General features: G+C 39.9%; 1 protein-coding gene across 3 annotated transcripts in view; it reads right to left on the reverse strand.

Moving 5' to 3' along the window:
• LOC116731466 (hippocalcin-like protein 1) overlaps nucleotides 1–12,472 on the reverse strand; it is a 54,379-nt gene that overhangs the window by 10,249 nt on the left and 31,658 nt on the right. For all 3 annotated transcript variants that reach the window (XM_032581217.1, XM_032581215.1, XM_032581216.1), the window contains exon 2: nucleotides 2,465–2,638. In XM_032581217.1, coding sequence (XP_032437108.1) covers nucleotides 2,465–2,560 — 96 coding nt within the window. In that variant the 5' untranslated portion in view covers nucleotides 2,561–2,638. The remainder of the gene's footprint in view (nucleotides 1–2,464; nucleotides 2,639–12,472) is intronic.

Below are 12,472 nucleotides of genomic sequence, written 5' to 3' on the forward strand. Positions count from 1 at the left end.
AGCTCAAACACCATTTTCAATCTGCAACGAGACCGTAGCAGTTAGTGATATGGGGAGCTACAAACTGATAATGCCACGGACAAACCTCGAGACCCAAACCCTTTTCATCAATTGCGATCCAAACAGCGTCAACTGGAATGGGCAAGATGCAACAAACAAATACTGGCCGCCATCATCATACCACAAATCCTGTGCGCTCACGTTCCCACATTCCCACCGATGTACCTGCCCATATTCATGCCCAAATAGTAAGATATACCCTACAAATAGTTTTAGCCAACTTGGCTAAAACCGACCTGAGTAGACTGAGACTTGACACTGGAGAAGGGGCTTATGAGGACGTTTAACTGATTTCTACTTTGCTATAACTTGATGATGATGATGTCCATCTAATAGTATACACATTTTTATAAATTTTTGTATATAATATGATAAAACCCTAAAATAATGTTTGAAAATAAATCTAATATGTGGATAAAAGGAGACGACTGATGCGATCAACCTGGCTAGACTTGCACTTGGTCATTCCAAGGGTAAATCTAGAGGATGCTGCTCTGCCACTGACAGAGACAAATAAGTCAAGGCTGCCGCCAGATCGCTGATGAAACATGGCTCTTCAGAAAAAGCAAGGCCACCCAGGCACACTCCCTGTAGAATACTCACTGTCTCTTCAACCATACATAATTTGTTACCAGGTCCAATTGTACTTTCCATACAATTTACTTTTTAAAAGACCAAAATCACTTGGTTTCCTGCCGTGCCTTTATCAATTGTACTGTTCCCCTCCTCCTCCTTCTCACTCTGAATAGAGCTGACCATGTGAGAGAAGAATAGTTGGTTTGGATTTTAGATGACAGAAATTAGAGTTTAATTCAAACTTGATTCATTTGTTTTGAGCAGCGCTTGCTCCCGCTCCGGAGATCCTGGAAAGAGAAAACGGAAACCAGACTCTGGAGGGTGACTTTAACTAGTTTTGAACAGAGCAGAGTATTTACCATAAAATAATGCAGTTACTATACTGGGGTTTTCCATCCAAACAGTTCCAGTACTAACTGGTTGCTTCCCTTTTTCACCAGTAAAGAATTAGGTTCCAGCATTGAAAAAACTCCAACTCAAAGAAATAACTATTTTCATCAGGGGCTGGATATGAGCATATGGGGACCAACAACCGCTTCCAATTTTGGGAGTGTCATTTTTAAACCTTTTAGGTTTACAAAATTTAGGCAATACAAAATAAAACAATCATCTTTAGAGCTTTAGTGCTGGACGAACTTCAGCAGTCTTTTATCCTGGTACATGGTAAATGTAGGTCAGAGCACTGCTTGAAGCTGCACTCCCAATCACTATTTTAAGCTGAGTCTATAAGCAGCATTTTGGGCCCACGTTCATAAACACCGGCAGGTCTTCTGGTATCACCATAGCGGTGATAATAACCCATGTTTTAAACCGTGTGGAACTGCTGTTTGCTAAAGAAACCAGAATCTAAAGAGCCATCATCAAAAACACAGCTTTGCTTGAATAGTGCTATAAAAGAAGGTAACGGTGATAGTAAGACAGTCGCCTGTAAGAACAAAAAGGCAAATCCATTTAGATCAACTGTTTCCCTATGCAGAAATTCCAAATACAACAGAGCTAGACTCAAACATTTAGTGAAAAAGAGTTTCAAGTCTCTAAGACGACTATGATACTTTAAACATCACTATAATGCATAAATTCATTGCAAGGGTATTTGCAATTACTATTATTTTAAGATATTGTGGCACCAGTGGCCTTTATTGACAATAATCAAACAGGAAATGGTCAGAGATAGAAGGGGAGGACACAAGCAACAAAGGTCCCAAGGTTGGGAATTGAACCCCAGACAACTACTCTGACTTAAAGCTTTCGTACATAGCGCACTCACTCTATAGCGACACAATTCACTACACCCATGATGCCATCATTAGTACAGGGCGTACAAGACACCTCCACCATGATTTTAAACTCTATGTCATGTACAAAATGGGAGGTTTGTACATGTCTACATAGTTTAGATCAGGGGTGGGCAACTCCAGGCCTCGAGGGCCGGTCTCCTGCAACTTTTAGATGCATCTCTACTTCAACACACCTGAGTCAAATAATGAGGTCATTATCAGGACTCTGGAGAACTTGACTGCACTTAGGAGGTGATTCCGCTATTGGATTCAAGTGTGTTGGACCAGGGAGACATCTAAGAGTTGCAGGACACCGGCCCTCGAGGACCAGGATTGCCCACCCCTGGTTTAGATGGTACACATGGTGATGGTATCATCATCATATGGTGGGTGATGCTTTTCTTTAGCAGGGACATAAAAACTGGTTATGATTGATGAAATCAATTTGATTGAAAAGGGAAATGATCTAAATACAGAACAGACCAAGAAGAAAACTAAACCAAACCTGCAGCAGCTACCTGCTGGCGACTCAGTGTCATGGCCATGCGTACCTTGTACCACTCCTGCAACTCGTGGTCGGAGAACTCCGTGTTCTCCCGGAGGTCCTGCAGCATCTCGGGCCGCAGCTTGCTGTTCTGTTTCCCCATGGCAACGGGACAGTTTTTGTTTTCCTTTCACTTGACGACAACGCTGTCTTGTCACAGAAGCCAGGCTGTGTGCCACACCTGCTGGGCAGAAGTAGGGAAACAGGAGGTCAGGAGTCGCAAACACGAGGAACAGACAAAAAGATTTGTGTGATAAATTAGTAAACACGCATAGTTGGAGATGGTTTTAACCCTCTCGCGAACTTAACATAGTGGCAGGGGTAAAAGCGTACTTGGGGTCACGGCTACCCGGCTAGTGGGGTCAAATGAAACCCATCAGTTAAGACCGCAGGAGGGTTAAAAATAGGCTCTTGCAGATTAAGGATGGAAGAAAATATGTATTTCTGCTCCATTAAAGCACAGCCACGAATCAAACACTGCCGTTCTTTCTACTGTAATGAAATCAAAGCAAGCCTTGTCACAGGAAAATGTCCCAATCCTCCATGACACACAATATTATGCAAGTCAGCAAGTGTTGAAGCACAGCCTGGCCTGGCCGGCACAAAACATTAAATAATCCCGCAGCCGCTGACGTCAGGCACAAGCCCGCTGATCACATTTGACAGGGTTTATCCGGCCAGCTGAGTTTGGGAAATCAGCTGTCTGCCGCGAGTGCTGCTGTGTTCACGTCTCTTAATCCTTATCTCAGCACAACCTGTCGGGCAAAATGCGATTTCAGTGATTTAATTATGCAATGACACCGCTAAACATAATGTCTTTTTGTTTTTTGTTGCTGTTTTTATTTTTTTCTCTCATGATGACGGAGGGAAAATTTCAGATGTATTTCATTGCAAATGCAGTTCTGGGTTTATTTTAATCAGAGTGCAACGAGGGATGTCTTACAAACCCGAATCAAGTTGTTTTTGTTGAATCTGTGAAAGAGCCAGTACAGGAAGTTTTTTTTTTTTGTAAACCTTTTCCATGTGAGAATTTCTAGAAATGTCATCTACTTGAGAACAATGGTGCAAACACTATAAATTCTCTGTGAGTTTACTGCATATCTACTAACAGAGGACAGAATTCAAATGAGGAGCAAAAACCAGAGTGGAGATGGATGGATGGATGGATGGATGGATGGATGGATGGATGGATGGATGGATGGATGAATATATGGATGGATGGACAGGCAAGTGATAAACGGATGGATGGATGGACAGATAGGGAATATATTGTAGTAAAAAAAAGTCTGCTCTAATTTTCCTCCACACATTTGAACCAATGGAAATGATTCCAGACTTCTCCAGACTGCACAGGGTCCCTGGGTGTTGGAAGAAGAGTCAAAGAGCATGTGTAACACATAAGGGCTGCAGTGTAGGCGGTAACAGTGTTTACTGATGCCTGGCGAGCGCTTCGTGCGCACAAAGAAACAAAACCCACACGTCCCTCGCCTCTTCGCTCGGTTAATAAAATTAGTCTCATATTAAATGGCTCATCCCAGAGGCATTACAGTTAAACTCAGGTGCACTGACAGGACTGCCAGCAGCCCGTTTCTAGGCTGTTGCAGGCAGAACTGTCAGCAACTGTTGGATCCAACCCTTCTAACTGCATTAATTCTTAACGGCTTGGAAACAACAAGTTGGTATTAGAAAAAATACTCAAGAGATTTTGGTCTAGTCTAATCATTGGTGGAACCTACAAATGTATAGAACGTAATGCCAATTTACAGCCTGCTGCTCTCCAATTGGTAGAATGGGCTACGGCCCATGAGTAACTGCCTTTCCTTTGATGATATAACTGGACAATTTGACATTTGAGAAATAAATTTGCTTAATGGAAACATGGCAATTTCAAAATAACTCACGTTTTTTTTTTTAAATGTTTAGGCGCTAAATTGAGGTGTTTTTTTTTTTTTTGCTGTATCAAAATTGGTTTATTTATCAAAACTGCAATGGAAAAACTTTTTTCACATCACACGAGTCACATGACCAACAATCAAAAGTTGCCGCTGGTGCAAACCACGAAGAAGAGAACAGAAAGTAGCAGCATCATGCTTCTTACTGACTTATTGCATGAACAAATTTATTCATGTGGGATTTTAATTGCGTTTCTTAGTTAATGGAAACGCCACAGTTGCAAAATTGTGTTTTGCAACTGGTCAATACCATACATTAGCATGGTATTGACAAAGTTTTGTGCACATTTGTAATGAAAATGCGGCTAGTGACAAGATTATATGTAACTTGAGTCACCAAATAACTTTATTAACCAATTCAACATTTTTGTTGCTAGCAGACAATGGAAAGGCTAGAGCAGGGGGCCCCAAAGTTGGTCCTCAAGGGCCGGCATCCTGCATGTTTTAGTTCTCTCCCTGGTGGTACCAACAACCTTTTCAGCTTGTCAGTGTTCTTCTTAGGTCTGCTAACGAGCCATCATTTGATCCAGGTGCGTTAAACCGGGGAGAGAACTAAAACATGCAGGATGCCGGCCCTCGAGGACCGACTTTGGGGACCCCTGGGCTAGAGTGATATCCTGTCACAAAAATGTTTAAAAGGTTAAGAAAGATGAACTGTTTTTTGTTTTCCTGTAATGGTAAGTTGTTTCTCCACCACAGGCACATTTAGCAGCACATACACGAGATTGATTGACAACGCTAAGACCCTCCTTCTGACTCTGATTGGTTGTTTCTGAACAAGATGTGTATTTCTGTTGATGGCAGCAGAACCAGAGGAAGGAAGCAGAAGAAGTTGATTCTTTCACAACTTGTATTGTACTGTTACTGTCATGAAGCGGTGTGGTGTTGGTGGTGAGGTAGACGCAGCGGACCCAGGAATGATGAATATGATGATTTAATGATGAAATAAGTCCAGTAACAACGAACAGCAGGCACAAGGAAACACTGATGACACAGAAGCTAACATTGACGTTGACATAGACGAGGACCCGACGAGGAACAAGGAACACAGGTGGAGTTAAATACACGGGAGGGTAATCACAGAACGAGACACACCTGGGAACAATCAAGGGGAGGACAGGACAACGAAGAGACTCAAGGACACAAAAAACTCTAACTAAACACGGAAAAACACAGATCCTGACAGTTACAACATAGTGACAGTTTTAAGAAATATGCAAAAGAAAAACATACTGTTTATAAAAGTTACATATTGCCTCTTTAAGAAACTGTAAAAACGTGTCACTGTACTTGTACTGAAATTTACAGTGTAAATAGACATTTTAGCAGCGTTTAATGTTGAGGTAATACTTTTTAAGATTAAGGTACTATGAACTTTCCGTTTTCAAACCACTGGCTCATTCAACACACTTCAACTTTTACGTCTAAAATCGCCTTTGTTTGCTTCTCTTGTCCATGTCATCCTTTTCCCACGTTAAATAGACTCTCTCTCTCCAAAACCCCTGTAACAGATTTAACGGAGCTCAAAAGACAGATTTTCAGAAAGAAACAGAGTGTAAAGTGACGGGCAGACTGCCAGAAGTCCAAAAGCTAAAACTGCACAACAAAATCCTGTTCAAACACAGCGACCTTTTCAATGGACTCGCCACTACATCCCTGTTTTGATATTGTTTTTTTCTTTAAATCTTTCTTAAACTAGCTTTGACCTATGGAAGCTCAGAGTCTGGCAATCACAGCACGCCCTCAGCAGCATCCTGCGGCATAAAACATTAATCCATCTTTCCCCGTCTGAGTGCCCTGTTGTTGGTGTTCCGTCCTGCTGTAAGTCGACCCAAAAGCAGACTCCGCGAACATCTGTCATGGTGTTCCACAGCTGCTGCTAAGCAGGTCGGTGACCTCTCGGCTGACGATTCTCGCGCAGAGGAGAAAAAAGGAGAAAGAGGGGAGAAACCGGACGCACGGATGGACGACGTGAGAACAAAAGACCGTGGAACAGGTGAGGACGGTAAAGGTGGGAGTAAATCATTTCCACCAGAGAGAAATGGTGCAAAGTTGCAGTTTAGCTTGGACATTTTAAAACCACTGTCACACGGCTTTTCAAATACGGTAGCAAGTTTTCATTTCAGTTCTAAAACAGTCAGTAATGTAATCAGCTGGAATTGCGGCATTCGACCTTTCCAACATTCTTTTATGTCGCAACAACAAATTTGTAAGTATTTTAATCAGAATGTCATGTAATAAACCATGGAGACCTACAGTATGTACAATGGTAAAGGGAAACGATATTTCTCTTCACACTGCCAGCGGCGCTAGTGGAGCCTCAGAAATGTGGAGAAATATATATGTTTTAGTTATAAATTTTAAATTGAATTTTTTAAAGAAAGTCCTATCTGTTTTCCAATCACAATTATACAACACAAGTTAAAATAACTTATTGAAAGTCGCCATGTTCATCTTTCTGATTGGCTGCCTGTCGAATTTATAAAGCTGCATCGCTTCTTAAGCTAGCTAGCTAGCACAGCAAGTGTAAAATGAACAAAATTGTCAAGTTTCTTGCAAGAAAAAAAATCATATGAACCATTGAGATGATAAGGTAATATATTATAGACATCAGATTAATAAAGTCATAATATTAGTCTTATGTCTACTTTTTTAAAATAAATTTTATATTGCCAATGGTTATAGTTGTATTTGCTAATATTTAACAAATAGCTTATTCAACAAATAAGCTATTTCCCCTTGGGGATCAATAAAGTAAATTCTATTACGTCTTAGTCCAATTTTCTACCAAAGAACTCACGGCCAATTAAAATCAGAACACGTGGCAGTATTTGTGCTAAACGAATGTAATAATTACTAAAAAGTGAGTAAAAGTAAGAAGGAAAAAAACACTCAAAGTCTTGCAACCCAAAAGTTGTGTCTTTGAGTCCAGCTTTCATCTGTCACATGTCGATCTGCTCATGGGCAAGGCACTTGACCTTATATGTAATTCCCAATCTGGAAATCGGCGTATAAATATGTGTGTGCTTGTGAGTGCAGCTGGGTGAATGTGGCAGTCGTGCAAAGTGCTTTGAGTGGCCGTTACGCTCAGGAAAGAGCTACAGAAACTCAGTCCATTTACCTTTTAAGTCGTGGGCCACAAGTCTGGCTTTTATGCTAGAGTGGCAAGAAGAAAGCCATAAAAAGTTCCGTTGACATCTCTTCACAAGCCGTGCATGGGCCACTGCAAACAAGCACACCATTTTGGACTTTGTTGGAGTATGGGTGCCATCCATCCATCCATCCATCCATCCATCCATTTTCTAACACCCTTATACTTAGTGGGGTCAGGAGGGTTGCCGGTGCCTATCTCCAGCTAACGTTCCGGGTGAGAGGCGGGGTCACCCTGGACAGGTCGCCAGTCTGTTGCAGGGCAACACAGAGACAGACAGGACAAACAACCATGCACACACAAACTCACACCTAGGGAGAATTTAGAGAGACCAATTAACCTGACAGTCATGTTTTTGGACTGTGCGAGGAAGCTGGAGTACCGAGAGAGAACCCACAGGGAGAACATGCAAACTCCATGCAGAAAGACTCTCACTCTTACTACTGGATCTCCACCTAAAGAACTTTTCTTCTTCAGTTCTAAAAAGTTTTCAATATATTGAAGAAACTGACTTATTATCAAAGGAAATGAAGAGGAGTTTAAAAACGTACGTATACCTTTTCTTGAATCACAATAGCGCATAATCCAATGAAAGTTTACAGGCTGTAACTTTTTCTGTAACTGTCTCCATTTGTTTACCTAGACAGGGGAACCACATTGAAAATGTGAAAAAATATCTAGGTTAAATAATTACATATAATTATTTAGCTTTACATTTCACCAATTATGGTGAAATAATTGGTGAAATATGTCATATTATTATGACAAGTAATAGTAAATCTTATTACATTGACAAAAAAAAACCTTTAGCAGTTTACTTTTTTACTTTCGCTACAAGTCGCTGTGGTACTTTTTCCACCAACTTTATAATTAGATTTCATTTTATTTTTTGGATGAAACCACTTTATTGCCCGGGAAACCTCCAGAGATGCCTAAAGCCCAACAGTGGACACGAAAAGTAATTTAGTTCCTGGAGTTGTATAAGCTGCTCCTTAAGGAGGACTGAAGCAGGTTTCATTGAAAGTCATTCAGGCCGCTGAGTGAAATCCTCCCACATTCAGCTGAAGTCATTTTTCTGGGCCGCGCTGTGAAATAGAATAACATTAAGCATACTGACTAGCTGTGAAGAGAGAGGTACTGCCATTGTTGAAGAAGTGGATGACTGTGGCTGGACCAATATCAGATTTTTAATAAAAAAAGAAGAAAAAAAAGTCTTCTATGGAGCATCATTCCAGCTTGGGTTGTAATATCTTGAAGAAAGAAAACTACACCGTAAAACAAAATGTTCTTTTTAATAAAAGGCTTCAAGTGAACAGAACTTCTCATCAACCTGTTGTTTGTACTCATCTAAAACAAGCAGTGTGAACTTTTGAATAAACAACTGTTAAGGAACTGTTTAAATCAAGTAATTTTATTTTTTTTATTAGTAGTTTCGAGTTTTAAAAAATTGCCTTGGGGATTATCTACATATACAAAGACAATAAGTGTGGCTCTGTCTAAAATATTCATTTCAGACTAATGAGGCTAAAATATTGTTCACGTCAATAAACACATTAAAGGCAAAAATAATTGCTGTGACTTGTGTTAAAACACAATAAAAATCTATTCATTAATTAGTTAATAGTTATTCTTAAAGAGTTTAAAATAATCATTTAAGCCACCAAAGGTTTTGTCATTTATTTTGGGTAAAAATAGTGTTTATTTGCCACACGTTTGTTTGAAACATACATCTAAAAAAAATACATAATAATAATAAAAAATAATAATAATAATACACTGCCTGGCCAAAAAAAAAGTCGCCACCTGGATTTAACTAAGCAAATAGGTACAATCCTCCTATTGGATAAGTACTGCATAGGCGATTATCTTTCAGCTGGCAACAAGTTATTTAACCCCAGCTGATGCAATGAGTAACTCCTCATTTCTTAAACAACCATGGCAAAAGACACAGACCTCCAAACGGGTTTCTTTTTTTTTTTTTTCAGTAAGAGTTCATTATTTGAATAGTCAAGTTCTGAACTAAACTTAAAGAGGAACCATTTTGTCAAACTGTGGTATTCTGTGTTTTTTTATTTCATTAGTTTGGATTAATACTGTGTTGGAACACATCATAATTTCAATTAATTTTTATCATATGCCCTAGTAATATTTTTTATGTTCTAAATATTTATTTTTACGTTCAACTCTGTGAGTTGTGTCCTAATTTTGTTACTACATATATTTTGATTTAAAAGCGGCAAATCATTCCTCTTAGTGAGTTCAAAATAAACCAGCTCAAATCTTTCTTGTTCATTGGAGGCACCGCCATAATAAAAAATAAATAGGTATGAAAGGTTAAAACTGATTAGTATTTGTTTCTCCTGTTTACCAGTAATTGTTTGTTAGTGAGACGCTAATGTTACCACAGTACTGCCATCACCAGCTACATAAGCTTTTGATGTCTGAAATAATTACATCTTCAAATTTATTAAGTTTACTGAAGTTACGCTCATTAAAATGATTATTGTTCTAATTATTTTTAGTTTAAACAAATTTAAACTTATGTTTTTTCAGTAAGGAGAACAAATTAGTTTTTACAGTAGAGTTATGTATATCATGTCATTACAACTGACTCACAACTACCAAGCTTGTTGAGTTGTTTAAACTTGTGATTTACAGCTTGCATGTACTAACATTTAAAATTTTTGAAAATTTGCTTTCTTTTTTTTTTTGAGGTAATGAGTTTGAATACATGTTTTAGAATAAAGTCCACTTATTGCATTTTGCAGCGTACAGAACTGGGGATTGAAGAGAGGAGGCAGTGGTAGAATAGATTAACTCAAAAGTCCAGTTTAAGACTTTGGAAAGCCGCTCCCCGTCAACTGTTTAATGTGCTCATAGGAGGATAAAACGCTGCCTCCACTTCTCCTGCCAGCAGCTCAGGCATAACGGAGAAGCAGACGAAAAGAAAGGAAAGGAAAAAGCTGAAAAAGACCGGAGAAAAGACGGACAGCAGTGGGGGGGTTGGTCTGGAAGCGGTACGCATGGCTGGAGCAAAGCAGCAAGCACTCGTCCAAGCAAACTAGTGGGAGCTATCGATCTTTTTTTTTGTGTGTGTTTTCAACCTGTTGTCTCCTGTCGCTCTGTAAGGCCGGCGTTTTGAGAGCCCACCTGAGACGAAGGGCAGCTCTTGAGTTTCATCCCTTTTTATTTTCATTTCTTTCTTCCACCCCCATCTCTCTCCCTCACAGTTTCCTGTCTTTTTTAAAACAATTTTGGGCCAAAGATTTGCTTTTGTTCCCTTTGTAGCTTCCTGATGACCTGCTGATTGTCCCCGTCAAACGGGACAGAATGGATGGCCGCTGGTTGTCTGCCTTGTCTCACTCTGAGTGCACTCAGAGAGGATTTGTTGAAGATTTCGTGACCTTTTCAGGTCCTCTTCTGCGTAACTGGCCCCATTCTGCGGCTCGCTGATACGCTTATTACGGCCACCTCTGCAGGTAGATTAAATCTTCCTCCGCTTTGTTCCGTTACACTCTCACCGACTGGGTCACACAAAAAAGCCTTCGTGAAGGAGAAAGATTGGGGCTGGAGCAAACAGACTTAACAGGCCACATGGCAGGTTGCTACACGGTGCCAGATGGCGATTTTTCTACGTTTACCTTCAACGGAAAGTAGACCATAAATTTAACATTTTGTAACCAAATCTGCTTAATGGAAACCTCCGAATTTCTAAATTTCAAGAGTTTGGGTGCTAGGATGAGGTGTTTCTTTTTTTTTTTTTTGCAAAGCTGCTATGGGTACACTTTTTTTTTGTATCACACAAGTCACGTGATCAACAACCGGATGTTGCCACTTGCACAGACGGCGAAGAAGACAACAGGAAGTAGTAAGAAGATCATGGTCCTGATCTTCCAACATCTTTATAATATCTTGTAAGGCAGTGGCTTAAATATGTCAGCAGAAACCACCAAGGTGTCATAATTGTTCTTTCTTTGGATTACAGCAGTTGAAGTAGTAGTTTGTCCATTATTGAACACCATACTTTGGCTTCTGCTACCGTGAGCTGGCAGGATTTCAATCGGTGTTAGATTATGGTTATAAGGTAAGATACAATGATCGCTAGCTGCTCACTATAGCCAATTATTTTGCATTGAGTATTTATTTTTTTTATTTATGAAGTTAGTGAGATGTTGGTTCATCTCACCAAGACTGTCTTATAAATATCAGCTGTAAGCTTTGCTGGTGCTTCCCGGTTGCTTGAATGACTTAATAACCTCAGTAATAATTTTTTAGGTTTAATCACCGAGTATTTAAATTTATATTGTTCTTTTTAATATATACTGTATTTGGAAAACCGCTTTAATGTGAGTTATGTTAACACGCAGTGATTGCTTATAGTTCAGAAGGTGAAGCTGCTATCTAGCATGCTGAATAAACGTAACAGTCTCAACCATGACCTCAAACACCGTGTGTCTGACTCCTCAACCTTCACTCTGACAACAACCCTTCAAACACAGCGCATTGCTTTCAGAAATAGTGAGGTCATCTCACACGGACAGGGTTACAGACTTATCACGTGAACAAATTTATTCACATGGGATTTTAATTACCTGCGATGGACTGGCGACCCGTCCAGGGTGACCCCGCCTCTCACCCGTTGACAGCTGGATATAGGCACCAGCACCTCTCCCGACCCCAATGGGATAAAGGTGTAAGAAAATGGATGGATGGATTTTAATTGCGTTTCTTATTGAATGGAAATCCTGCAATTGTGGAAGTTTGTTATTTGTAATGGAAACACAGCTCCTGTCCTGCTATGTAATCCAATTGTGTTTGAGCTTAAAGCCAGACCTTTTCCTGAAGGACTGTCACTCAGAGAGCAGAGTTTGTGATTCAGTCAATTATGACAAATCGTAAAGCAGCCCCAGAC

Source organism: Xiphophorus hellerii, chromosome 13 (genome assembly GCF_003331165.1).
Source record: "Xiphophorus hellerii strain 12219 chromosome 13, Xiphophorus_hellerii-4.1, whole genome shotgun sequence".
NCBI classification, from domain to species: Eukaryota; Metazoa; Chordata; class Actinopteri; order Cyprinodontiformes; family Poeciliidae; genus Xiphophorus; species Xiphophorus hellerii.